The 27591-nt window shown below is 42.8% G+C and overlaps 1 protein-coding gene across 6 annotated transcripts in view; it reads left to right on the forward strand.

Moving 5' to 3' along the window:
- Positions 1 to 27591, forward strand: part of PUM3 (pumilio RNA binding family member 3) — a 74644-nt gene that overhangs the window by 31046 nt on the left and 16007 nt on the right. The window contains exons 1-10 of one of the 6 annotated variants that reach the window (XM_066569106.1): positions 17807 to 17881; positions 18210 to 18316; positions 20153 to 20335; positions 22018 to 22153; positions 22903 to 22978; positions 23683 to 23776; positions 23987 to 24053; positions 24590 to 24764; positions 26380 to 26483; positions 26982 to 27060. In XM_066569106.1, coding sequence (XP_066425203.1) covers positions 18220 to 18316; positions 20153 to 20335; positions 22018 to 22153; positions 22903 to 22978; positions 23683 to 23776; positions 23987 to 24053; positions 24590 to 24764; positions 26380 to 26483; positions 26982 to 27060 — 1011 coding nt within the window. In that variant the 5' untranslated portion in view covers positions 17807 to 17881; positions 18210 to 18219. Of the gene's footprint in view, positions 1 to 17806; positions 17922 to 17974; positions 18002 to 18061; positions 18086 to 18209; positions 18317 to 20152; positions 20336 to 22017; positions 22154 to 22902; positions 22979 to 23682; positions 23777 to 23986; positions 24054 to 24589; positions 24765 to 26379; positions 26484 to 26981; positions 27061 to 27591 lie in introns of those variants that run through there. The other 5 variants (XM_066569105.1, XM_066569107.1, XM_066569109.1 and 2 more) reach the window with 5 other exon arrangements.

Consider the following 27591-nt stretch of genomic DNA (forward strand, 5'->3'; position numbering starts at 1 on the left):
GAAGTAAAGACACCTATGAAACTTTTCAATTAATTGATAAGAGGGTAATGTGCAGGAAGAAGATTACTTCAAGCATGTATATTGACCTGTCTTTTCTTATTTGATATCAGTAAAAATAACAGACCTGTAGAAGAGGTGCCCTCATCCCTATTTTGATTTATATAAGGTCCACTCCCAATTCTGAAAAGCTCAAGATTACAAAAGTAGTTTAAGAGTGCCTCAGCCCTTCTTCCTATTTTCTGCTTGGTGTGTCTGTTCTTGCAGAGATATAGTGTGAAATGTTTCCATATGTCGATTCTAGGCGATAACGACACCCCAGTGCTGTATAGTGTGTCTGTGAAAAGGTAAAGTAAGATTAGGAAGGCTGAAATTTGGCCTTTTGGAAGACAGAAGAAAGGGAAATAATTGTTTAGCCACACTTCACCTGCCATTTACAGGTCTCATTTACAGTTAGGATACCTGCATTTGGTTGGAATGCAGAAAAAACCAAATTTTCCCTGAACACTTTATGCGTTTCTAGATGCCAGAAATATTTTTATAGGATCAACCTGTGCAGCTTGTGCAGTGCAGCTGTGGATGAGTGTTTTCGACAACCTATTGTGGTAAGTTTGTATGTCTGGGATCTAATTTCTTGTTTTTCCCTCTCTTTCCCCAAATCCTACAGCTACAGTACCCTCCTTGTTTAACAGAACACAGTGGCTGTTGAATAAAGAGCCAGGAATTAACTCCACAAGTGTGAACAGAGCTGCTGGAAAAAGCTAACTACTGCATTCTTGTAACTCAATAGACTGTCCGTCTTCTTCGGCCGACACTTGATTAACATTAGGGGGGGACGTCAACTTAACCAAAAGTCCTTTAACTAATCTCCAAACAACCGTTGACGCAACCGAAACTGCAAGTATAACCAACAGGACTAGCAAAGCTGTCTTTAAGATTGAGCCAATCCAGCCGGTGAGGCCCCAGTTTTTGAAAAGGTCCCCCAGCCAATCCGATGTGTCTTGCTTGATCTGATGGACCATGTCCTGCATTTTTTGAATGGAGGCTCTCGCGTCTTCGGCCCGGGATGATAAATTCAAACAGCAGAGGCCCTCGAACTCTTCACAACGATGGTTATGTAAAAGCAACAGGAAATCAATTGCTGCCCTATTCTGGAGCATTGCCTTCCTCGTCATTTCCTCGTCTGATAGGAGGTCTGATAAGGTGGCTGATGTAAGATTGGCTTGCTTAGCAACCCAACACTCTAGGCGAGCCAATTCTCCTAGTGACTTAGCCACCGACACCCAAGGTAAAAACAAGGTGACAGCTACAATTTTTGGCTTGGACCAATGGATAATTTCAGAGTCACACTCCGGATCGAGATCCTTAAGGTCTCTTTTGGACCGGACTGATTCCGGGGCGGCTCTTTTCACCTTCCAATCATTAATTTTGGTCAGGTTGGGTGTAAACAGCAACAGCCGACCCAAAGTACAAAGACCTCCGACCAGGCGAGAGGGGATGCCTGCCCACGCTTGCTCTCCACAAATAAAGAAAATTCCCCGGGGCAGGGACAGCGGCTAGCTTCCCAGGGTGGATGCAATGGGTATTTCAACGGCCGTCTCACACCACTGGGCAGCAACGTATTCGTTCTTTATTGGTTTTATACGAGTATACCTGCTGTCCCAGGGGGCTGGGGAAAACCAAAACAGAAAACAAAGCGAGGCATTAGCGGAGCCGAGCAAATCCAGTTCTGGAGGTTCGGAGGTCAAAGGGGCCAGCCCCTTGATTCCGTCCCTCCAGACATTGCTGGGATTCCTACGGTGAGAAAGGGTTTGGGTCACGAATGGGACAAGGGAAGAGTTGAAAGGGGAGGGCAACTCGTCGGGAGAGAGAGGAATCCCCACAAGGCAGGTCGACATCGCATCCTCTACTGATGTCATACTGAGGCAAATGTGTTCTTGGCCGAGGGCGTTGGCAAGAGTTCTCCAAACATTGGCCCTTGGCTGGGGGATGATCCACGGGCTCACAGGTGGGATAACGGGCCACAGAATGAAGGTCAGCAGGAACATAACTGAACAGGGAGCCATCTGGAGGGAATAACTAAAACAGCAAGAGAACAGAGTTAACAAAACAAAGCTTGAGGTTTGGTTCTGCCCTCAGAGTGGGGTGAGGTTTGGAATAGGAGGGTTTGCGCTTCCTTCTCCAGCAGGCCTCCTCCACCTGTGCCGCACTGCCGGTTTGTCTTGACCGCTTAGGGAGGAAGGGCCTGACCCACTTCGATGGCACCCACCTTAAACCTGAGGGGGTGGATACGCAGGCGTATCCCCTTCCCCAGGTGACCAGGTCGTATGGCCCTTCTGTCTCCCAGGTCTCCGGATCTTTGACTAAAACCAGAGGCCTGCCCTTTAGGTGCAGCTGCTCATGGTGACCAAAGTGCCGCACAATTGGGGGATTTAAGTTATCAAATGAACAGTTCAAAAAGTTGATGGCAAAGAGTGCCTTCGACAGCCAGACGTGAGGGGACTCCACCTTCACAGCCGTTCGTTGTTGTTCGAGTACCCTTTTCAGGCTCTGGTGGGTCCTCTCTACCACAGCTTGGCCTGTTGGGGAATAGGGGATGCCGGTCTTGTGCTCTACTCCCCATTGCTGCAGGAAGCTCCTTAGCTCCCTGGACTTGTACGCTGGGCCGTTATCAGTTTTGATGACCTTAGGGATGCCCAGAACAGCGAAGGCCTGCACAAGATGCTTTTTTTACATCTGCTGCTCTTTCCCCTGCTTGGGTAGAAGCATAGACAGCACCAGAGAAAGTGTCAACAGAGACGTGAACATAACTGAGCCGGCCAAAGGAGGGGACGTGAGTCACATCCATCTGCCACACTTCACAGCTAGACAAGCCTCTGGGGTTTGCCCCAGAGCTGAGGGACGGAAGCTGATGAGATTGGCATTGGGGGCATGTAGCCACAATTGCCTTGGCCTGCTCTCGCGTGAGTTGGAATTGACGAGCGAGGCCAGGGGCATTCTGATAGAACAGCTGGTGGCTAATCTTTGCTTGATTGAATATGTCAGGGAATAGGGCCATCTGGGCTGCGGCAGCAAGGGCATCAGCTTTTCAATTGCCCTCTGCGATGAACCCCGGCAGGTCAGTGTGTGATCTGACGTGCATCACAAAGAAAGGTTGCTCTCGGTGGGAGACTAAAGTAATCAACCTTAAGAGCAAATTGAACAAAGGTATGTTAGACACCTCTTGAAGGACTGCGTTCTCTGCTCTGGACACTACACCTGCGATATATGAAGAATCTGTAACCAAATTGAATGGTTCAGAGAACCTCTCGAAGGCTCTGACGACAGCGTCCAACTCAGCTACTTGTGGAGAACCCTCCACCTTAGCAACATCAGCCTCCCACTGCTGAGTTTGAGGATCCTTCCAAGTCATTACGGACTTATGGGATGCTCCTGACGCATCAGTGAAAACGGTCAGGGCTTTCAAAGGGGTTTGACTCTGAACCTTTTTTATTGATAATGTGAATTGGACATCCTGATTAAATAATTTATGGGCCGGCCAATCAACAGCAATTTGACCAGTGTAACTGTCCAGTGCAAATTGTAGCGTCTTGTTTTCCTCAAGCAGCCTCTCAAGGGTTTTCTTTTTGAATTGGCCTGATCGCAATTGAATGGGAATGTGAATGCAGTCAAAATCACAGCCTGCAAGCTCCCTGATCCGCGATCTTGCTTTGCGGATGAGTTCTGCCACCAGCTCCTGTGGCTGTGTCATTCTCTTGGACCGGTGATGACTGAGAAAAACCCACTCTATAATCAGAAGAGGGTCTCTCAAGCCTTGGTCCTTGCCCCTAACTGGTTTGTCCCATTGAAAGATCATGCCACGTAGGTGTGGCAGTTTCCCCAAAACGATGAACCTGAATGGCAGACCCGGTTGATATCTGTGGGCCTGCCTGGCCGAGATGGATTCCTGGATTTTCTCCAATGCTGCCTGGGCCTCTGGGGTGAGTGACCTGGGAGAGCTGAGCTCCTCTCCCCCTTTCAACAAATTGAAAAGGGGGGCTAGGTCTTCGGTTGGAATGCCTAGCCAAGGCCTCACCCAATTCAAAGACCCACACAGTTGATGAACATCCGCTAAGGTCTTTACCTTCGTTTTAATAGCCAATTTTTGCGGAACAATTGTCCGCTTGGTGATTTCCAAACCCAGGTACTTCCAGGGTGGCATCCGCTGAATCTTGTCCTGTTAGAGCTCGAACCCTGCAGCAATCAATGCATTGATTGTCAGGTCAAGCGCATGGGCAAGTATGTCATCGGTCGGAGCACAAACTAATATGTCATCCATATAGTGATAGATGATAACGTCCTCCACGGCTGTACGAATTGGGGACTGCAAGGAAACCACATACCACTGGCAGATGACAGGGCTGTTCTTCATTCCTTGTGGAAGAACACGCCAATGGTAGCGTTTCCCTGGGGCTTCACAGTTGATGGAAGGAACCGTGAAGGCAAAACATGGTGCGTCGTCAGGGTGTAAGGGAATTTGGAAGAAACAGTCCTTTATATCTACGACAGCCAGATTCCAATTTTGTGGGAGCATCGCTGGGGACGGCATCCCTGGTTGGAGAGGTCCCATATCTTCAATGATGTTGTTAATTTTGCGGAGGTTGTGAAGGAGCCGCCACTTGTCTTTATTAGGTTTTTTGATCGCAAACACTGGGGAGTTCCAAGCTGACATGGACTCCACCAGGTTTCCTTTAAGTAACTGCTCCTGGACAATCTCATTGAGCGCTTTCAATTTTTGTTTGTTAAGCGGCCACTGTTCTACCCACACTGGTTCATTTGATTTCCAATTCAGTTTCTGGGTAGAGCGCTCTTCAGTGACCGCTGCCCGAAAAATCTGGGGAGCCGTTGGGAGATCAATTCTGGCTCCCCATTGGGCAAGGAGATCTCTCCCCCACAGGGGTTCTGTGTAGTCTAAAATGAATGGGCGTACTGACGCCAATTGCCCATCCAGACCCCGAATTCGGACGATGCTCTTAGATTGTCGGGCCAATTGCATACCCCCAATGCCTTGTACGCGACCAGCCACGTCTTGCAGTTCCCAATGTGACGGCCATTCCCGAGAGGACATGATCATCACATCTGCCCCTGTGTCCAGAAGACCTCTGATTGATCTGTGGTCCCCTCCCCTCGAGAGTTGGCAAGTAACTCGGGGCTTTTCTCTCCCCAAGACTTGAGCCCAGGCTACCGTCGGAGAGCTAGTCTGTTAAGATGGTGAAAGTAACTCTGGACTCAGCTTCAGCTCTGGCACTGGGATGGCTTGTGCCACCACTTGGCCTTTGGGGAGGAAGAGGGGAGGGAGGACACAGTACAGCCCCATCAAGAACTTCCCTGGGTCAGCTGTCAACAAGCCCAGGATGACATTGATCTCGAGTGGAGTGAATTTTGTGTCTCCGACAACGACATACCCACAACGTCCGAGCCTTCTCCACTGGCCGGGGCACTCTGGGCACACGGTCACCAGCTGGAACTCAGTGTTTTTCAGATGCAGAGGTTGAGTCAGCTGCAACCTATAGGGAGGTTAGATTTAGATGTTGTGGTCAGAATAGGCTGTGGCTCAAGACAGGCTAAACAGGTCAACTCTGGTTAGAAAATAGCATTGGTCACAGGCGGTTCTCCCCCTTTCCCCTCCCCACAAGATGTTATTGAACTTATTTTTATTGTAGCGCACGAGGGGGCTGCGCTTAGTCTTTAGTTTTTTTGTGGGGGATTCCCCCTCTGTGATTTCCCCCTTTTAAAATCCATGAACTCCCGCCTTAGGGGGCAGTCTGGCATCCAGTGCCCCAGCTTGCCGCACAGGTGGCACGGAGAGACTGCCTTCCCATGTGGTCCCGGGGCGGATCGGGGTGTTGGGTGGTCATTGACAGGAGTGGCGTCTACTAACGAATCATCCAGGGTATCAGCAGCAGCAGCTGTTCGGCGAGGTGGCATGCGGGCCCTCTGGTCCAGGTCTCCTGCTGTTATGGTGACCCGGTGTGTGCAGACTTCAATCATTTGCTGCACGGTCGGCGGAGGATCTGGTGGGAGGCTAAGGATAGCCTCCTTGCAAGCGGGATTGGCGTTAGTACGGGCCACCTCTTTTAAGAGCTCCGCTCTGGTTCCCTTGCTTTTCACCTGCGACTCAATAGATTTGCGAAGCCTTTCCACAAATACAATGAACGGTTCATCTGCCCGTTGCTTAATTATCGAGTAGAAAATGGGGGGTGCAGTTAACGGTAATCTCAGGAAGGCTCTTTCTGCCGCCTTACTGCTTTCCCGCAACGCCTCAGGAGGGATGACCCTCGCCTGAGTGTGCCCGTCTTCCCAATTCCCCGCGCCACACATATGATCAATTGAAATGATCTTCCCATTTGAGTCACGCCCAGTGCGAGGGTTTTCCCACAACGATGGTAGCACCTCTACCACTTCCCTTCTCTATACTGTCTCCCATATAGATAATTCAGCTGGGTTCAGAAGACAGGAGAAAAGGGTTCGGAGATCACTAGGGGTGACCTCCGGCCCTGCTATTGTGGCCTTCAGGATCCCCCGGAAGTACTCACTCTCCCGGGAGAAATCCTTTTGGGCCTTACAGAGCTCTTTAATCTGATGGTGCGGGAAGGGAGTCCACTGAGCCACCACTCCTCTCTCCCCTTCTGGATGGTAAGTAACTGGAGCTGCTGATGGAATAGGAGCAGGCTCTGGCTCAGGGGTTCCCACCCCTCCCCCCCAGATGCCGAAGCGTGGGAACCGGAAGGGGGAGCATGGGAACCGGAAGGGGGAGAGGAGGGGGAGTGGCCAAAGGACTGGGCGGAGGACTGGGCAAGCTGGGCGGGAAATATAAATGTCAAAGTTCCCACCCCAAGGGAGGAGTCAGGGGGCAGGGTTAAGTAAGAGGGAAGAGGGGTGGGAGGGACCGACAAGGGAGGAGGGGCAGAGGGAAGCTGGGAGGGGTTGAGGGACAGGAAGGGGTTCTGGGAGAAAGAAGGAGAAAAGGCGGGAAAGACCATGTGGCTCCCTCCATCTTGGGCTCCACAGGAGCCATCTTGTGGAGGGACCTGAAACTGAACAGAGAATTTTTTAACAGGGATTTTTTGAACTTGGGTAGCGGGGGAGTGGGAAGAACCCCGAGAAGTCTGGCCAGGACTCCTCGGGGGGGGGGATCGGGAGCCTTGAGAGCAGCCAGGGGAATGGTGGCCACCCTGCGCCGTGCTGGGGCAAGCTGCTCAAGATCTCAGCTTTAGGAAGAGCAGGGGAGGAAGGAGGGTTAGGAGTGGAAGAAGGGGGAGGGTTAGAAGAGCAGGGAGAACAAGGGGACAAAGTAGAACTCGTGGAACCTTTTCCCAATTTCGAAGATCTTAACACTAGCCTGATTTGGAATACCCAATAATTGATCTCAGCTAGAGAGGAATCCCCAGATTTAATTTCCTTTTGTAATTTGCTGTAAACTGTGTCCCAAAAGCGGAGTCACGAAACTGCTCCGGGGAAGCATCAGGAAATTGGGAAAATATCCACTTCACTGACTTTTTTAATACTTTTCTACGAACAACAAAACCCCTCCCAGAAAGGATCCCCACAACTTGAGCAGAAGCCGTCTTCTGCGCCGCAGACAACCGTGCGCCCATGGTGAAAGATGTTAAAATCTGCAGCTCGCAGTGCACACCACCCGGGAAGAATGGGTAAAGAAAACAAGAAAGAGCCCCCCACCGGTCCCTGCTGAGAAAGAGCTGCACAGCGAGAAAAGGAGCGAGGGTCCACTTGGGGACAAATTAGTTAAAAAGACAGGGAAAAGAGAGAAATGCTCACCAATCCTGGCGAGGGCCAAAAGAAATCCAAGGGTGGCGGCTTCCGCTGCAAGGACGACTCCTTGGGCGCAAGGAGCTGCCGTCCCCAGTCCCCTGGAGCGCCACCCACCAAAAAGGGGTCTGCTCCCACAGGGGTAGTCCGGCGGCCAGTGGAATTGAAAATTCCGTCCACAGGGTCCAGCGATGTCCTCGGACCCCGACATTGGGTGCTAGGAACTGCAGCAGTGCAACTCAATTGTCAGCGTCCGGCTAGCTACCAGCACTGCTAGCAGCACGAGGGGGCACTTCTCCCGATAGCTGGCTTCGGGATAGTGCCTAAGGCAGTGCCCAGCTTGCGGCTGTAGGCACACCTTGTGCAGGACGGAGTCCAGTAAAGGCTGCAACCAGCGGAAAGAAAAAGGCGGACTCCAACTGTGGCTTAATCCGGGCTTTAATGAATCCCAGAGGGACCGACCGGAGAAGACGGGGGGAGGGGATGACAGCAAGTTTTTAAGGGGTAGGGAGAACAAGGGAGGTGCCAGGCATCGGGCCAATGGGGGTGTAGTGGGGAGTGGGGTCCAAGGGATTGACACATGGGTAACACCAACGGGAAACATTCTGGGGAGGGGCCCCGGTCCCTAAGCCAACCATCGAACTCCCCTGCTGGAACATTCTAGCAGTAAGGGTGGGGAGTGAGAGTGATTGGCGGGGTACTGGGGCGGGATCAGAAGAAAAGATACAAGGGTTTCCAGGGAAACCAGGGCAGAGTTTAGGGGATACATTGTGGGCTGGGGTGGAGCCAGGAAGACAGACAGCTCCAAAGGCGGGAAGGGAGAACTGGGGCAGAACCATTTTCAGACAGAAGGGGATTGGAACAAACCAACCTAATAACTTAACAAAACACACTGCAACACTGCATGTAATATTTCTGGTTTTGCTGTTAATAACAGATGCCTAGAAATACGAACACATTGGGAATCAGAGAATCACAATTTGTTTAGATTGGAAAATACCTTTAAGACCATCATGTCCAATCATGAACCAGGCACAGCCAAGTCCACCACTAAACCATGTTCTTAAGTGTCCCATCCATATGAATTTTAAATCCCTCCAGGAATGGTAACTCAGCCACTCTCCTGGACAGCCTGTTCCAATGCTTAGCAACTTTTTCTGTGAACAAATTTTCCTTAATATCCAATCTAAACCTCCCCATGAGAACTTGAGGTTATTTTCTCTTATCCAGTCACTTATTATGTGGGAGAAGAGACTGACCCCCCACCTGGCTACAGCCTCCTTTCAGAACAACTCCTTTCAGGTAGTTGTAGAAAGTGATAAGGCCCCCCCCAAGCCTCCTCTCCTTTTCTCGAGGCTAAAAACCCCCAGCTCCATCAGCTGCTCTGCATGAGACTTGTATTCAGAACCCTTTACAGGTCCATTGCTCTTCTCTGGACACACTCCAGCACCTCAGTACCTTGCTTGTACTGAGGAGCCCAAAACTGAGCACAGGATTTGAGGTGCGGCCTCATCAGTGCTGAGTACAGGGAAACAATCCCTGCCCTGCTCCTGCTGGCCACACCATTGCTGGCACAGGCCAGGATGCCATTGGCCTTCTTGGCCACCTGGGCACTGCTGGCTCATGTTCAGCTGCTGTCACCAGCACCCCCAGGGCCTTTTCCTGTGGCAGCTTTGCAGCCACTCTGCCCCAGCCTGTGGCACTGCCTGGGCTTGCTGTGACCCAAGGGCAGGACCCAGCACTGGGCCTTGAACCTCACACCACTGGGCTCAGCCAGCTTGGTGTTGTCTCTGATCTGGGTGAGGGTGCCACAGTGAACAACTGTCTTCCTAACATGCAGCTAGCTTCCCTCATTGTTTCTAGTCTGTTAAACAAGTGACTTGACCTTGATTTTTCTCTTGCCATCCATAAATGAAAGGAAAAGAGAAAGGAGCCAAATGAGCAGGTTTCTGTATAATGAAACAACCCTTTTTTAATATGTAAAGATCCTGTTTTCTTTTTTTGTCATTTGGATTTAGCACCCACCAGTATTCATCTCTCTTTTCAGTAAAATCTAGGGGGGGGACCTAGTTAGGAAGAATGTGGGGAAAAAAATCTTTCTTACCACTCTGGAGAAAAAAACAGCCAATATTGGCTATCTTTAGGCTAAGTAGTTTAAGTAGCAATACCAGCTGCTGTTGCATGGAGACCCTAAAACCTGCCCAGAAATCTGGCAAGACCATCAGATTACTGATATGACCTTCTGCACTCTACTGCTTTTGATACTAGAAATGCATAAGAGAAAACTCTCATTTTTTAAAATAAATTTCAGCCTATCTTTGACTGTAGCACAGCCATTCTGGATCTCTGGCTCCCTAGCTTTCAGTTAGAGAATAGAGTAATCCCTAGGACTGCAGCACACACTTGCATACTGAATGAAGTACATGTTTGGCTTTGATTTCTTAGCTGAGATTCTTTTTCCATTTAAGACCAGGAATGAATTGCTCAATAAAAGCAGTTATTATAATAATATAATTAAATTGTTGCTTCTTTTAAAAATCACACATCTCCACACTTCACCCTTTTTCTGTAGCTAGATATTAATTATTAATGGGTTAACTTGGGGCAATGTGATACAAGACTTTACATTAAGTTTGCTTGACTTAAAAGCAAGTTTGTGAGCAATGATAGACTAGGATTATGACACATGATTAAGGAATGAAAAATTAAGTTAAAAGATTGTATTTGCTGGCTGACCACTCCTAACTTTTTTCTAGGGACAACCTGTATTAAGTAATTTTGCTTTCTATACTTCATTTAGTTTTCAAATATTTCCATACCTTCTTAGCTCAACTTACCCAAATGAGCATTGCAGAAGAGGACACTAAAATGTGTTCATCTTATAATAAACAGAGCAACCTCTAAGTCAAAGAAACCCACTGTTTATTTTCTCTGAGTGATTAATCTCTGGACAAAAGTTATTGTTTCTTGCCTGAATAGAACAGTCTTTGATAGATTTGTAAAATATGCATCAGATATGTCAGTGATTCTTGGAACTAACATGTTCCTATGTGAGGGCTGATTCTATGGTATGTTTCTGCAAGAGGGGTGATGTTTATCAATAAGTTCTGAAATGCACTTCCGTTAATTTGTGTTGATAATTCCCTTTTATTAGTCTTTGAAATTAGAAGTGTCAAGAATTGATGATAGTACATACATTACAAGAAAATTGACATATGTGCATTTTTATTTAGTTTAACAGCTGATAGTAACATTTTTAATATTAAAAAAAGGAACCAGAAAATCTGCATCAGTTATAACAGTTAAGAAAACGGCAGACTGAAGAACTGACTTAAACTATCTACTGAGAAGGCCTCCGTTTTGGAGTAGGCAGTTGTTAATCAGCAGTTCTTTCATCTGTCTACAACTCTGGGAGTTCTTTATCTTAACATTTTGAAATCTCAGTCAATTTGTCTCCCCATAATATCCGAGTTATCCCTTTTTTGCACTTATAGACCTTTTCAGTATATTCCAGAAATATCTCTTGGAAGAGAAAACTAAGTATAGGACCACCTTGGTGAGTGTTATTTAAGGATGAAACTTCTATTGTAAAGAATTATGTTTCACATTAAAGACAAACTTTCATTTCCTGTGATTTCCTGATTTGTTGAAGTTGCCTGAGTGGTAAGAGGAGAGAGAAATTAGTATTCTATGTCATATCATTGCAAAAGAAGATGAACGCTCAATTTTTCTAGGTAAGAAATTATTTTCACTAAAATACACCATTGTATTTTACAGTGGTGGTCGGCTCTTGTAGGACAGGAAATAAAGTACACCTACTGTAGAAGAACAGGTTTCTGACCTTATTATTACAGTTACAGTTTATTGTATTTGTGCAGGCATTGTTATTTTGTATTAGCAGTGGTTACTTATGTAAGTCAAAATTCTATTTAGGCTGTGTGACAAAGAGCAAAAGACAAAAGCTTTATATAACTTCGGTAATGATTTAGTGCTGTGACAAAATAGTTGACATTTACTTGAACTAATATGTACTTACATCCCTTGCTGTTTCCTTTTGTTATGCATGACTGGAGGAATCCGCAGTATGCCAAGATGCACTCTGCTAAGTGAGTATATTGGCGTTGGAAATGAAGGACACGGTCCTTTCTGTTTTAAATGCAAATGGAGGAAAAAAAATCTACCTGCTGCAATCCCTTCCAACTGAGCAGGGACTTTAATTAGGTGTTTACAGCAGCATATTTTATAAGAAAAGCTGTTAATTACAGATCAAAACAAACAGGAGGAAGGAGCCCATCAATTCTTCCAAAAGAAGAAGAAGAAGAGAGGATTTATAAGTAAAACAGGCTGTGCTCTATTCTCATTCTTATGCTGTATTTAGCATAAAAATATGCAAATACAGCTGGTGGAGCTAATTTTTTTTCTGAAGTACCAATGGAAAACACATTAATTGTTTCCTGTTTTGTATTTTTGACTCAGACATATATGAAAATTCACAGTAATGCTACAAAACAAATACCCATGGAGTCTGATGAAAATTAATTAATTTTCATCGGCATATCAAAAGTGCAGCACTAAAAAATATCAGTTTCCTTAGATCTGACCAGTGACATTGACAGTGCCTAGCTTTCTTACGTTTTTGCTTTGGCTAATGGTGGTTTCAAGTCTAAAAGCTTTTTGTGAGGATAATTATGAGCAAGTTTACTGTTTTCTAAAATCTCTGTTCTTATTCTCAGCACCCATTGCATGAGTGACTTTAAAGATGATACAAGTCTATTTATTTACAAGCAAAAGAAATTTTTAGTAAGTTTTGAAGCAACAAAAGAAGTAGAAATCACTTTCAGAGTGCTATCACTTGTTTGTAAGAAAGCACCAAGTAAAATGTTCAAGTTGTGTGTTACATCTAGAAATACCCTAAGTTATATGAAGTGGTATTCTGGTTTGAAAATTGAAAGTAAAGGATAACTTTTTTTTCATAGTTGCTAGGCAATTAACCATATTGAGTTCAACAATGTTGACTACCTTTCTTATATACATTAGTTCTTAGAGTGCTTGGTTGTGAAATCCTGCCACAGCACTAACCATATTTAATAGACTTTCTTTGTGAGGCTTCATTAAGTTTCTTTTTTGAATTGATTCTTTTCCATTCATCCCCTGCCTTCCCATAACAATTACCAGAACTCTGAAAGAAAAAGCAAAGGCAAGGAATACTTCTCAAAAGAAAAAAAAAAAAAGGCATATTCAATAGCAAGAGATAACTTACAGAGCATTTGTAAGGTTTTAAAAAATTACAGGTTTTAAACTAGGACACGTTAATTCCTGTACACAGTGGGACATTCTGCCAACACATACAGCCTGACAGATGCAAATATTTACGTCTGTACCACTGGATGGATAGTAGGGAAGGGGCAGTTCTGGACATTTTTTTTCTGATTTAAAACAACTCCCTACTAATTTTACAGCATAAGGTAAAAAGAAAAGATTGGACTTCACCAGGCAGTGAAACCTTTCACTTCCCTGAAGGCAATGGTCTGAGATGTTATACTTAAGAGCAAAAGAAAGCCTCTGCCTTTGCAAAGTAAACAACAGTGGATTTGGCAGCATTTCACACTTGCTTGCACAGCTGCAAATCAAGATGAAAAGATTTACAATCCAAATCTGAAATAATTTTTTTTTTTTAACAAATTCAGTAATACCACAGAGAACTGATTTCCTGGCTTTATTCCAGTGATATTTTTCTGACACACATTGGCTGAGTGTTGTGCTTACATTTTCAATTTCATAAAACTCTTTATTAAGTACTAAAAAGCTGCCAATAGTTTTTACTACAATAGTTTTTACTACAGAGTAAAATAGAAAATATATTGGAATTTATTAAGTTTACTTTGTTCAGCTAGTGCTGTAAGCTGTAGAATTGTATACTTTTATTAGAAGCACTTTATTATTTCATCCATTTATACATATGGATATAATATATCATAATGAAGCATCTGAAAACAGAGGTTACTAATAGACCTACTGGTTGTATAAAATCAGTTGTATTAGTTGTATAAAATCAGTTTGCAGCTGTGCATCACTGTATGTGAGTCACATGAGAAGGGAATATTGTCCTTCCAGCTCCTTTCTTTAATCTGAAATTTAGCTTGCACTAATATTTAAACTTCAGTTGTACCAGACTCAGTTTTATTCCTGAGAGATCATTTGATAGAGAAAGAACTATTTCTTTGCATTTGTTTTTACTCTTTTACAGTAAGCTCGCATAAGTTCACTGGTCTTACTTTTAAAAATATTCTTACCAATATTCTAGGTTATTGAACAAAACCCACATCATGTTCATGATGTGAATGTATCATATTAGAAGATCTTTGAGCAATATGCAGCATTCATGCTTTAAAAATTCAGCACCTCTTTCCAGGTAGTTCCCTGTGTGAGGATAATCCTGTGGCTCACCACAGAAGTCTGTTAAATACTGCAATTTTCTCTCAATGGACTCAGCAATTTGGTTCATTTTGAGACATGAACCTAGAGCCATCTTGCATACCCTTTATAAGTGTTCTGAGATTTCTCTATCCCTATAGAAGTCTAACAGAACATATCTGTAAATTCCCCCCAGCACAGCATGATAAAAATTACAGGATATGTTTGTCTTTCACCTTTTCTGTAGCTCTGTGAGAAGTTTTGATAGTACAACCTATATAAGTATCTATCTTTCATTTGTGTACCTAGCAAATGAAGAAATCTATAGAGCTGTAGAACAGATTTTAAAGAGATCTCTCACTATGTAATGCCATCCACTAGCACATTAATATATGTAGGCCTCATTCTGAACAAATGAGCTAGAGTGAAATCAGAAATGCAGATATAGTTTTAATACCAAAAACATAACTGCAGTGTTACCTCTAGCAGAACATGATCAACCTTTAGCCTTCCACATGCCGTTGAAAGGCTGGTTTGAATGAAAAGCCCCTGGAAAACAGACCCTCCTCCTCTGAGGAAGTTACATGTTGCTCAAAATAATTAAGAAACAGCTGTAATTTCAGAGATTTTTCTCCAAGTCAAAGGTCATTTGCAGATTGTTAAAGACAGTTTATGACATTATGGAAAGTAGTCCCTAAAACTGTGGGAATTGTAAATGGCTGGAGCTTCCTGGGTGAGGCCATGAAACCACTGAAGGTAGCATCAGACAATAATTGGCTTGTTATTTCTAGTAGCATTTAATACAGCAGGTGAGAGACTTCTAGTATAAAATTAAAAAAATACTGCTTTATGTGGTGTGCTGCTTTTGAATTATAACAGAAATTATCATTCTACCCTGCACAAGGAGTGGAATGAGACTTCTGATGCAATGTCACATAGTTGACTATTTATCCTTCCCAAATTTAGTCTGTACAGAGATTGGTGGTTTGAGGCCTCTGTGAGAAGGCAACAAATCCAGGAATGTCCAAATCCAAATACCAGGCAGCCATTGTTCAGTTCTCGAGAGTCTGGCAAGTTTCCCTTGCCAATAATGAAAGGAGTACATGAAATCTGAATTCAGCTGAGAGATTTGTTGTATCTCCTAGTGACCTGTATGTCTGTCTTGATCTCACATTTCAGTCTCAATCTGTACACTTATTTTCTATGGGGAAAAACCTTACACTGTGAATTTTGTGTGAAAATTTCACATCTTTTTAAGGAGGAAAGTAAATGAGAGGGAGGAAAACAACAGCCAGCAGACAGCACTGTCAGGTTGGATTCATCGTCATGTAGTAGGCTCATCTTCAATAAATTACAGCAGTAAGAAATGCTTTTTTGTGGCTTATCAGCTGCATACGGTTGATTTTTTTACATTCACCCCAGACAGATACATTTAAATTTTTGTACGCAGTGATATATACATATCAATTCATGGTAAGTTGTATTTTCAGTAGCATTCATTTTGAATGTCTATCTATCTCAAGTGGCATTAGACTCTTCTGTCCTTAGGAATAGTATAGGAATAGTATTAATCAATGCATTTAAGAGAACCAGTGATTCACTGCATGTTGCGTGTGCTAGACCCAAAGAATTCTTTGCAATAATTATGACAACTGTGATATCAAAAAACAACTTTGATGCATCTGGGTCTAACTGCAGTGAAATAACTATGATGTTCATTTTCTTGGTGTTAATTTGCCTAACTAAATTTCTACATGTTGTGCTTGCTTCTTTTTTTAAGATTAAAAAAAAAAACTAAAAAAAGAGGGAGGAGAAAAAAGGCATTTAGAGGTTGGAAGAGTAAGTCTCCAGACTGCATGCATTTTATTCTTCCTTAAGCCCTGGCATGTGAGATACATGTTTCTACATTTCATAATTAGAAAACACACATATTTACAACTGTGCATTGATCAGATGGGAGCTAAAACTGGGGAAAGATGCACTGTCACAGTGTAGCTGGAGAGTCAGCAGGATAGAGGACAAGAGTTCAACAGGAGAGTCGTGCAGTAAAATTACTTTCTTGCTGTAAGCATCCAAGAGGACACTGAATACCTGTTAACTGCTCAGGTTCAGCTCCCCAGGTTGAACCCACACTGATTTTAGTGATACTCTGATGGACATATTTACAGAAGAAAAAGAAACAAAAGTAAAGTCAAGAAAACAAAGAAAAGGGAGCGGGAAGTATAAAAATATCTTTCAGTGGCTGCCCCTGCCCAGATTAGCCATTTCTCAGGCATGTGATCTCACAACACTAAATGGAGACTTCAGCCCGATTTTGCTGGGACTTCAGCATTTTTTTGCAGGAGGTTTTAGATGTTCCTCGTGTAACTGGTTAGTCTGTAGTCAGATATCCAGTGGATCATGATTTCAAACTACTGCCAACAAAGCAATGCTCAATGGCTCAATGGAACTTAAGATAATAAGTCTTATGTTTAATGGCCTCTGAACAAAAGTTAGTGTTAAGCTTTTCCTTTGAATTGCTATTTTTGATTTTTTTTTTCCTACAGTAAGCTTTTGTGAGTATCTGTGCAGAAATCACAATCTTTAGCATTTCTTCACTGATGCAAGGGGAAGCAGAGACTTATTTTCAGAGTTATGGGTAGTTTTCTATGCTGAGGTGATCTCTGACTACGGAGATCCTCAAATGTACATTAATCAAACACTCGTAACAGCATTAATAAAGGAGGATATTGCCACAAAGCATGAAATACACCTGAGTTCAGGAAATAGCACAGAACCGAACCTGGTACTTCCTCTAAAATAAATAATTATCACACAAAATCCCAACAGAAAAAAAATTTCCTATGCCAATAATTACATCTTGAGAGGAGGAACACGTGGTGACCAGTGACAGAACCTGAGGGAATGGCCTGAAGTTGTGTCAGGGGAGGTTTAGGTTGGACAGTAGAAAAAGATTCTTCAAAAAGAGGGTGGCTGGGCACTGGAATGGGGTCCTTAAGGAAGTGGTGACAGTACCAAGCTTGATGGAGGCATTTGGACAATGTTCTCAGATATATGGTGTGATTCTGGGGGGTATCTGTACAGCATCAGGAATGGGACTTCATGATACTTTTGGGTGCTGTCCAACTCAGCACATTCTACGACTCTGTGAACAGAATTCTCTCTCTCAGCCTTTCCTCCTCAGAGATGCTCCAGTCCCTCAGTCACCTCTCTTGCTCTCAGTTGGACCCAGGAGCTCCAGGAGCTCCATGTCTCTCGTGTCCTGAGGAGCCCCGACCTGGACACAGCACTGCAGGTGTGGCCTCAGCAGGGCTGAGCAGATGGAAAGGATCACCTCCTTGGACCTGCTGGGAATACTGTTCCTAGTGCCCCCAGGACACCACTGGCCACAAGGGCACACTGCTGGCTCAGAGGGCCTCGTTGTCCAGCAGCTCCCGCTCCGCAGGGCCGCAGCCTCTCCCCGCGCTTGTCCCGCCCTGTCCCAACCCCGTCCCGCCCTGTCCCCTCCCCGTCCCCGCCCCGCACCGGGGGGGGCCGCGCGCGTGGCGGCGCGCTGTACGGCACGGCAGCGCGGCACTGTCGCGCGGCAGCAGCGCACGCAGCCGGCAGGCGCGGCCAGGCCGCACGTGTGCGGTGAGAGCGGCGGGCTCGTGGACCGCGGGTGTGCTGGGGCCGGGCGGCCGGGACAGCGGGGACCGCGGGTGTGCTGGGGCCGGGCGGCCGGGACAGCGGGGACCGCGGGTGTGCTGGGGCCGGGCGGCCGGGACAGCGGGGACCGCGGGTGTGCCGGGGCAGGGCGGCCGGGACAGCGGGGACGGCGGATGTGCCGGGCCGAGCCTGCCTGCCTGCCTGTGCGCGGCCTCTGGTACGCCACCATCCACTGTGTGAGTTTGACTTGGCCATGGATGTTAAGCAGCAGGCGCAGGCTGTCGTTCCCTCATGGGGAAGCCGCGGCGGTGCAGTAATGTTGTGTCTTGCTCCGTTTGCAGTGTTGCCGCGATGGAGAACAGGGGTAAAAAGAAGTTCGTGGGCAAGAGTGGGAAAGGACCTCGTGGAAAAGCGCCGCACGGGAAAAGGAGATTTAAAAAAGATAATGGTAAGAAGGTCGTCAGTAGTAGCCCTGATTTAATGGTTACGGTTGTGTACTGGAATACTTGGAGTTCTTTATCTTTTCTCTCTTGGTAAATTCATGTTTTGAAACGATTAGTTTGGCAGATGAACAAAAAGAAGTGGATGTTGTCTGCCTGGACTTCAGTAAGACTTTGACAGTGTCTTCTCTCCTTTGAAATTCTCACAGAGGTGCTGATGAATTAAGGGCTGCAAGAGCAGTTGGTGAGGTGGATTGAAACTGGCTGAACAGCTGGGTCCAGAGACTGATGTGCTCTTTGGAGACCACTGATTAGCAGTGGACCCCAGGAGTGGGTACAAGGTCGGGTTTAGTTCAACAGCTTCATAGAGGACCTGGATGATGGGGCAAAGTGCAGCAGATTTACAGGTGGCACAGAACTGCAACAAGTGTTAGATGCACCAGAGGGTCATGCTGCCCTCCAGGGGGATGTCAGCAGGTTGGATGAATGGGATGGCAGAAGCCAGTGAAGTTCTTCAAGGAGCAAAGTCCTGCAGCTTGAAGGGAACAGCTCCATCATGCACTAGAAAATACTGGGGAAAGCCCAGGGGCTCCTGGTGGTCGGAACTGGACATGAACCATCAGTATGCTCTGGTGGCTGGCTGCATCCTGGGCTGCATTAGCAGGAGTGCTGTCAGCAGATTGAGGGCTGTGTGCTTGCCCTCTCCTCAGCCCTGGTGAGGCTTCACCTGAAGTGCTGTGGCCCAGCTCTGGCTTTTCAGTGCAACAGAGATACAGACATGCTGCAGAGAGCCCAGTGAAGGGCTGCAAAGATGGTGAAGGGACCGGGGTGTCTCTTCTGGTGGGAAAGGCTGAGACGTCTGGGTCAGTTCAGCCTGTCCCACGGAAAAGACAAGGCTGAGGGGGATCTGCTCAATGTGTACAGTGTCTGAAGGGACGGTTCAAAGACAGAGCCACACTTTTTCCAGTAGTGCCCAGTGACAGGACCAGAGAACAGTGGGCACAAACTAAAACACAGGAGATTCCTTCTCACTATCAGGAAAACCTCCACACTCCAGGACTGGCTGCACACGGGCACAGGTTGTCCTGGAGATGGTGGAGTTTACCACATTGGAGACAGTCAGAAGCCACCCAGACATGGTCCTGGTTTTGAGTGGCCTTGTGGTGGGAGCAGGAGGGTTGCAGCAGATGCCTTTGAGAGGTGCCTCCCTGCCACAGCCATTCTTTAACTCTGTCTTGTGTTCAAAACTGTACAGACTGTATGAGCCGCTAATTTGCTGAAATGCTTTAAACAGGTTGTATTGCAAGCCCTTCATCTCTGTTTGATTCACCTGAAATATTCTTAGTTAAAAATTTGAAGTTGATAACCTTTTGATTCTAGACTAGGTGTTCCTACATTAAGACAAAATTATCTGAGAGGTGAAGCTAGATGGGAACCTGCTGCGGGTTAGGATTGAGAAAATGCCTTTCTCTGCTTCCTCAAAACAGATGATGTTGAAACAGCTCTGATCATGAACTATGAAAGGAGTGGGGATTTGGAGATTGATGACTTTGATGTTGGGGATGGTGAAATTGCTACTATGGAATAATCCTTTTTATGCCTGAGCTGTTACACTGCTGCCCAGAAGATAAAGCCTGGGCAGAACTTCCCTAGAGAAAACATAGACAACCAGGGGCTGCAGTGAAAACATCAGCTTTGAGAAGCACATAATAATTTTTGTTAAATACAGAATTGTTATTAGAAAGAAGTTTAATTCTTGTCACAGTAATTTTTAATCGTTTTTTTATTTTGGAGCAACAGTAGCTATGTGATAGCATTTTAATTTCTTTTGTGTTGGTTAATAGATTCAGGTCCACCAAAGAAAGTTTTTAACAAAGGAGATGAGGAAGAAAAGCCGAAGTTCATTTCCAAGAAATTTGTTAAAGGACAGTTAAGACCTGGCAAAACTACTGTCAAACAATTCAAGAATAAACAGCAACCAGAAAAGTTTGCAAAGAAGAGAAAATGCCAGGATGGTGAAGAGGGAGGTGAGCAGATTTTTTAGCCTGGATATCAAGGGAAACCAGGTTTTGGAAAACACGTTTTTCATCTAGATTTTCCTCTTTCTGTCTGCCTTTCCAAATTGGCTGAATAACTCCAGGTTAACTTTCTGTTTAATCTTTGCTGTGGGAAAAATTACTTCACTTGACTAAGCTTGAGGCTTAGTCAAGTCATGAAAATCAACAGTTTGGAGTTTTCTTGGAAGTCAAAAGTAAAGACACAGTGACAAATTTTAAAATTGTCATACTATCCTAAAGCTGTTTATTTTAATGGCAGCATTAAGTGGTTAGCTAGAAACTGGCAATTGTTACACATGATTTGCAAAGACAGAGCTTTCCATGGTGTGTTTTGGACTGTTCTAAAAGTACTTGCTATAAGCTTTGGAACAGAAATTTGTGAAACAAAGTTGATTATCCCTTACACTATTTCCTTTCTGTGGTCCAGACTATCTGGTCACATCCTCTAAGGGAAAAAAAAGCATAATAGGTGTTAACACTGCTTTTATGTTTTACAGCTTTTTTTTTTTTTCTGATGTTTATACAGAAAGCCTAAATAGTTGTCTGGTATAATCATGTTAAATGGATTTCTTTTTCAAACTAATTCCTTCTGCTTGAGATCTTCATCCTTTCCCATCCTCTCCTCTAAAGTAAAGCTCTACTGGGGCAGTTAATCAGTGCTGTAAAATGAGAAGTGGGAACTTAAATGAGGGGTTCTGAAGTTCTGCAGAAATATGTCATTTGCTTGAAGGACTGTTGATTGTCTCGAGTATTTTATTACTGCTGTTCTTGCATGTTTGCAGAATGGCTTCACATGGAATATGTATGCACTAGATTTCTGAAAATCTAATAGCAGTAGAATGTGTTTATTAGCCTGCTTTAAAAAAAGTAAACCCACAGCAAACCTTTAAATGTTGTTCGTAAGAATAAATGAAAGCCTCTGTGTATTGCACTGTTCTCAAAGCATTACAAGTTTTTCTTGTCACTGTTGCTTTAGGAGAGTGATAAAAATCAATAATATGCTTTGTAAAAAGGAAAACATGAGTTTTTGATTGGTTAAAATAGTTAAGTACATGCTGCTAAATACCAATGAACAGTGCTTTAAGCTATACAAATTTTAGGTGGTGTCTTTAATGCATAAACTGTGGCCCTTTTATAACATTATTTTGCCCCAGTTTGTTGTGTGGCAGTGTACAAGGGTTGTATAGTAAAATACCATGCTTAAGGAATTTGACTGAGTAAAAAGATTAGGCATGTAAAAAGGGTTTAACTTCTTTTATAGAGTTTTCAGATATGTATCTTTGAGTTAGGGTTCTCCTTTTGGGAGAGGGGTAAGGTGTGCATGAATTACAAGTAAACTAAAATGGAGAATTATTGGGGTAGCCATAGGTGCTAAGTACATCTTCAGTCAACTTTCAAGCTGTTAAGGGATTTGTGATGCATCCTGTGACAGTTTTGAGGAAAATTTATTGTTTGCCTTGTTCTCCCAGTCGTCTAGATTACTAGCTTAGCATACTCCTTCAAGATTTATGGCTAGCTGGGTACCTGCAGGCAAAGGCCCTGAATTGTTAGTAATTCAAGTCATAGAACTGCCACAGTTTAGACTGGTAAAGAATTCTATTGCTGCTCTTTTATTTATTGACTGTAGAAAATATATTTTTTTTTCCCCTAAGGGTCAGATTCTAAGAAGCCAAATTGGAATGACTTCAAAAAGAAAAGGAAAGAGTTAAAGCAAACCAGACAAATTAATGATAAAAGTAATTACGACATAATTGTAAAATCTAAACAAATATGGGAAAGCATGAGAAGGTAATGACTTTTTTTCTTCCACTCTGTTGACTTCTAGTCATAAATTGCCAGAATACCATCTTTCTTATCTTGTAATTCTGTGAAACTATATTTCCAAACTGAATCTCTTTGAGTGAACAGTGACATTGCATGCAATTTTGTAGGTAGATCAAACAGAGTATGGTAACCTGTGGTCCTAGGAATGTCTGGATTGAACTTGTATTTTAGGCTAAAATTCATAAATTTGTGAGTAATTGCTTAAGAAATTGTATTTTTTGGTTTTTTCAGCCTTGAAATACAGAGCATGCACTGATTTACCCTGATTCTGCAGTGGGATTACTGCATGAGTTTTATGTGAAGGTTCATTATTTCTGTCTGAGGGTGTAATTGTAGAACTGGTGCCCCCAGCAAGAAAAGTTAATTTTGCTTCTTCTGAGTGTTTGTGCTTTGCATGCTTACAGATTTTTGGACCTGTAAGCAACTCTGACTGCAAATTTGAGTTTATGTTTCAAAAAATATTTTTGAAATATTTGGTCAAAAAAAGAATAAAGTTAAAGTGTGGAATTCTGGTTTGATTTCCACAAACTGAAACAGCTTAATCACATCTCTGTACAGGGTTAAGGAATGACAGTATAAATTTGGATTGGCAGAAGCCAACCTGGTTTTATTTGTACTGTCTTGCTTCTTAATTTATAGATACAAGTGAATCATACTACAAAAAAGCTGCTTCCTCAATTAGAATTGTTTTACTAGATTTTTTTTGCTTGTAGGAAGAAATGCAATAAGGAGAAACGAGAAAAGCTGATGAATGAACTACAGAAGCTTCTTCATGGGAAAATTAAAAATGTAAGAAAATACTAATGGCATAGTGCACAAATTCATAAATTCTTCTTTAATGAATGATGAAACTGTGAGTAAAAAGAATAAAAACAGGGCTGAAAGACTGTGTTTGGCACCTGTATTTCAGGACAGTAGTCTTGGGATGCTTTGTCTGTCAGCTGGCTGTTGTAAAAGTAGCCAAGTAGCTTTAGTCCTGTGAAATTTGATGTGAGCTGGGGGTCAGGAGCTCAGAGGTTTGATTAGTCACAACTGTTGCTTTGCAGTTTTCTAGGGAAGTTAGTGTCCTCATGCTTAATCATACTAAACAGTCTTTCTGCTTTATTCTTGAAATGTATAAATTTGCAGTTAGGAGCGTGTTGAGCTTTTCATATTCCGTGCTGAAGTGGAACTGTTTCATCATACTTACTCTGAAATTATGAAGAAGAGGAACAAAATGGAGATACTATTTAATGGTTTTATTTCAGTATGGAAAACCTTAATGCTTGTCCTTAATTGTCAGCAGCTGTTGTCTGTATTTTCTTTGATAGAGTACTTGTGAAGGGGTAAAAACCCTTAAGTCTTGGTTTGTTATAAGCAGGTAACTGCTTTTGTAATTTTATAATTGGCATTACGTGTGGGATGAAACTATACCAGAGAGCACATACATTAAAATAATTATGGGGCATGCTGCCTTTTGAATGGCCTAGAGTAACAAAATATCTGTCCTTTAGCTGGCGTTTGCACATGATTCAACCCGGGTGATCCAGTGCTTTATTCAGTATGGTAATGAGAAGCAAAGGCAAGAGACATTTGAAGAATTGAAAGGTACTTTCATTTTACTTATATGCTTTTTTATTCTGGTTAGGAAGGATTTTAACAAACCATGTTGTTTTCTGTTGAATATTTTTACCTTTTTTTCTGAACTGATGCATCATTTCTAGTGAACTCTTCATACTTATTTAAATAATGCCTTATCATTTCATGGAGTTAATGTAGTGAAAAATAAGCCAGCTGAATGTTTCTCCCTTCTTCTAGATAGCCTAATAGAGTTGAGCAAGTCAAAATATTCCAGAAATATTGTGAAGAAGTTTCTTATGTATGGGTGAGTATCAAGTGAATTTGCTCATCAGTGTTGTTTCATTTCCAGTGTGAATGCTCCTTCTTAATCTGTAGTGGATCGATCATGAATAAAAAATATGTCTTTGGCAACACCTTTGTAATATTATGGAGTAAAGGCAGGGGGATGCTAACAGTATTTTTCCTTTTGCAAGAAATAAAGCTAATGCTGTACATGTCAAGGAAAACATGACCAAAAAAAATGGTTAGATTTTTTGTCAGAGTTATCTTTGGTGTATATAAAACACTGGTTTTAAAAAATTTTCTTTGCTAAGCATTTCAGTATGGCATTTGTTATTCCCTAGAATTTATTCACTGTTTACTTTCCCTCAAAATTTTCCCACATTCCAGCTTTCTTTACATATTTTCCCGAGTGCCATAAGGCTGATTCAGATTCATAAATTTCATGGTTTCTGTGATAAAACTTACTACCTAAATGTGTTTCTAAAAATATAACTATCAATAGGTAAGCTTATCTCTAGAAGTTTTAACTCTTACTATTTATATTTCCCTGTAAAACAGGACAAAAGCACAAGTTGCAGAAATAATAAAAAGTTTTAAAGGCCACGTGAAAAAAATGCTCCGTCATGCCGAAGCATCTGCTGTGGTGGAATATGCATATAATGACAAAGCCATTCTGGAGCAGAGGAATATGCTGACAGAAGAACTATATGGGAACACTTTCCAGGTTTACAAGGTGGTATTTCAATACTTTGTGGTTTAAGACAATTTAGCCCATAAGGTGTTGTGTTAGTAATGCCTTACCTACTATTTATTTTGATAATATTTCTTTCTGTCAGCTGTCCAAAGGCAGTCTAGGTTAGCATGTTTAAATGTAGTGATTCCTTGCACATTTCTAGTTTAGATGAAATTGTTGTGGGTTGTTTTAATTTGTACTATGTAAAATATGCTATGTTCATGTATGAGCTTGCTCTGCTCATCAGAGACAGTTTATTCTTATATAGTTTCAGTTCTCATAGTGCCTAGGCTGATATCATCCTTGCTGAGGTAAGACTTAGGCGTAATTCTTCATTAATGCTGTAGATGATTCTTGTGTCAGAACTATCTTGTGTCTTGTGAAAACTGAGTGTGGGCAGAATGGGCCAGTATCCACATACAGTGTTCCATTTGGGTTTAATTTTTCTCTTTGTTTTCTTTTCCCGTGGAGACTGTAGGACTTGAGTTCAAACTCCACTGAAATCTAGGTCTGTGGTAGATGTTCACCAGGCAGTTGGAACCTTCTTAAAAACTACAACCTCCATTCTTTTGAATTCTGTTTTTAATTTTTGCTGACTTGTAAAGTTGGTATCCATTAGGGTTAGGAATTTTGCTACAAAGTGCAAAACTGTTTTACACAATTACTAACTCCACTCTAATGACTTTTTCACCTGTTCCCTTATACCCAAGATTTCTGTTAAAATCGTCTTAAGAAATTAACCCGCTCATTCTCTACCCGTATTTTCTTAACAGGTTATTGTAAGTTTTAGTTAGGCATTTTGCAGCACTGAGTAGTAGAGAGGTATGTTTGTTGTGATTATGAGCTGTAATTTGTACTGAGAGTCGAACAGCCCATGGAATGAAGGGCACTGTTAGCTTCCATCATTCTGGTATTTTTGGCATAAGTGCTTTATGTAACCATACATTGTGGTGCAAAACCAAGATTTAGCACAATGTAGGTTTATAAAAAATTGCAGTGTAGTCTTTAAAAAGTAACAGAGATGGTTTAAAAAATATTTCTTCTAAATGTCTATCCAGTCAGACTTTTCTTCTAAGAGCAGATTATTTTAAAAGAGTTACCAGGAAGTACTTTTGTGTGTAAGGTACATAGTATATATTCCCCCTCTCTGCTGTTCCTGAACTGGAATTTCCTGGGCCTTTGTTAGCTTTTCAGTTCATTAACTTGTTGTGTGGACCTCTGATGTGTGCCTAAAGCAGGATTTCTGCTTAGCTTAGGAGCACCTTAACACAATGCCAGTTTTATGTATTTTGCCTTCTATCTGGCTTGAAGAGCTGATGTAATTGGCAATCACAATACAGTTGTGATTGGCAAAAAGCAGCTCAGGCTATAGAAGTGGGTTTTGTTTGCTAATGAGGAATATTTAATTTGTAGAAACCGAAGTTTACAGCTTCTGACATACTCAGAAAAGGTAGCTTTTTATTTTTAAAATTGTAAAAATTGTTAGTTTTGCAGAAAATTAATTTTGTTTTTGATATTCTTGACATTTGATTGAAAAAGTTCTAAGCATTGTAATTTTCTATGAACTCTGATTCTTACTGGTATGATTAAACCTCTGATTGTGCATTCGTTTCAGACACCAGCTGTCCCAACACTGGATAAAGTGCTAGAAGCTCAACCTGAAAAGAGAGAGGCTATCTTGGATGAAATGAAGCAGATTCTTACACCAATGGCACAAAAGTAAGGACAAAAATCAGCTGAAAGTGTGACAATCTAGCACAAATCAGTTTGTTTCTGACATACAGATAGTATATTTGTAGTTCAGATGACAGTGATACTGATACTCTTTTAAGCTGTAATGCTGTGGTGCTGAATAGTCTGTGGTTTTGTCCCAGGTGTCATAACGAGTATCTTCCCTGAATTTTGAACTCTCTTTCTCTGAGTTAAAGTGTCCTCTGTCCCAGTCAGGCAATTGGTAGAAAAGTTGCACTATGATATATTTCCATAATGCACTATTTGATATGCTTCTCCAGTGAAGGAAATACATTCTATAATTTGTAAGTTTTGTTAGAATCTTCCACTTACTGTAAATGTTAAACATTTGAATCCAAAATGACCGTGTGTTTTTTGCTCACCACGCTGCCTAACTTTTTAAAATACTAATGAGGTATTGCTAACATAATTTAAAATTATTATTTGTGGGGAGCTTGTTGCTTATTTTCAACTATCCATGTACAGAGAGGCGGTGATAAAGCACTCACTGGTACATAAGGTGTTTTTGGACTTCTTCACTTACGCTCTTCCAAAACAAAGATCTGTAAGTATCTTTATTTTGCTTTTTGTCTTCTTTCGCCTTTCTGTGGAAGGTTTTTCATCTTCTTGTGAAAATGTTGTAAATTAACTAGACAAAAATACACATCTTTCATTAATAAAGTTCTACACATCTGGTGATTCTAGATAGAGGGTGGGAGAGTAGTGTTGTATGGAGATTTTTAGCTATAGTGAACTTTCACAAGTGTTTGTGATATTTGAATTCTTTAAAAAAAGTGAGATGACTTTGATGTTCCCTCTTTTCCTGCTAAATGACCCTTCTCAGTAGCTGGAGAGCATAATTTAAAAGTGAGGACCATTGCTTGGAGTAGTAAAGCTTTCCAGTGTGTGATTTCTTAACAACTTGCAGTGGTTGTCCAAAAATCTCTTGACCAAAATACAGTGAAATTGGCCCTTCTGTCAGCAACCAAAACTTTGTTTGCTATATTCATATTGAATTGCAGGTTTAAGATTACGTCAGACATTCTTGTATTCAGGCCTAAATCTGTCTGTGTGATGTGACATGGTTTAAGCTGGT

This window comes from Molothrus aeneus, chromosome Z (assembly GCF_037042795.1).
Source record: "Molothrus aeneus isolate 106 chromosome Z, BPBGC_Maene_1.0, whole genome shotgun sequence".
Taxonomy (NCBI): domain Eukaryota; kingdom Metazoa; phylum Chordata; class Aves; order Passeriformes; family Icteridae; genus Molothrus; species Molothrus aeneus.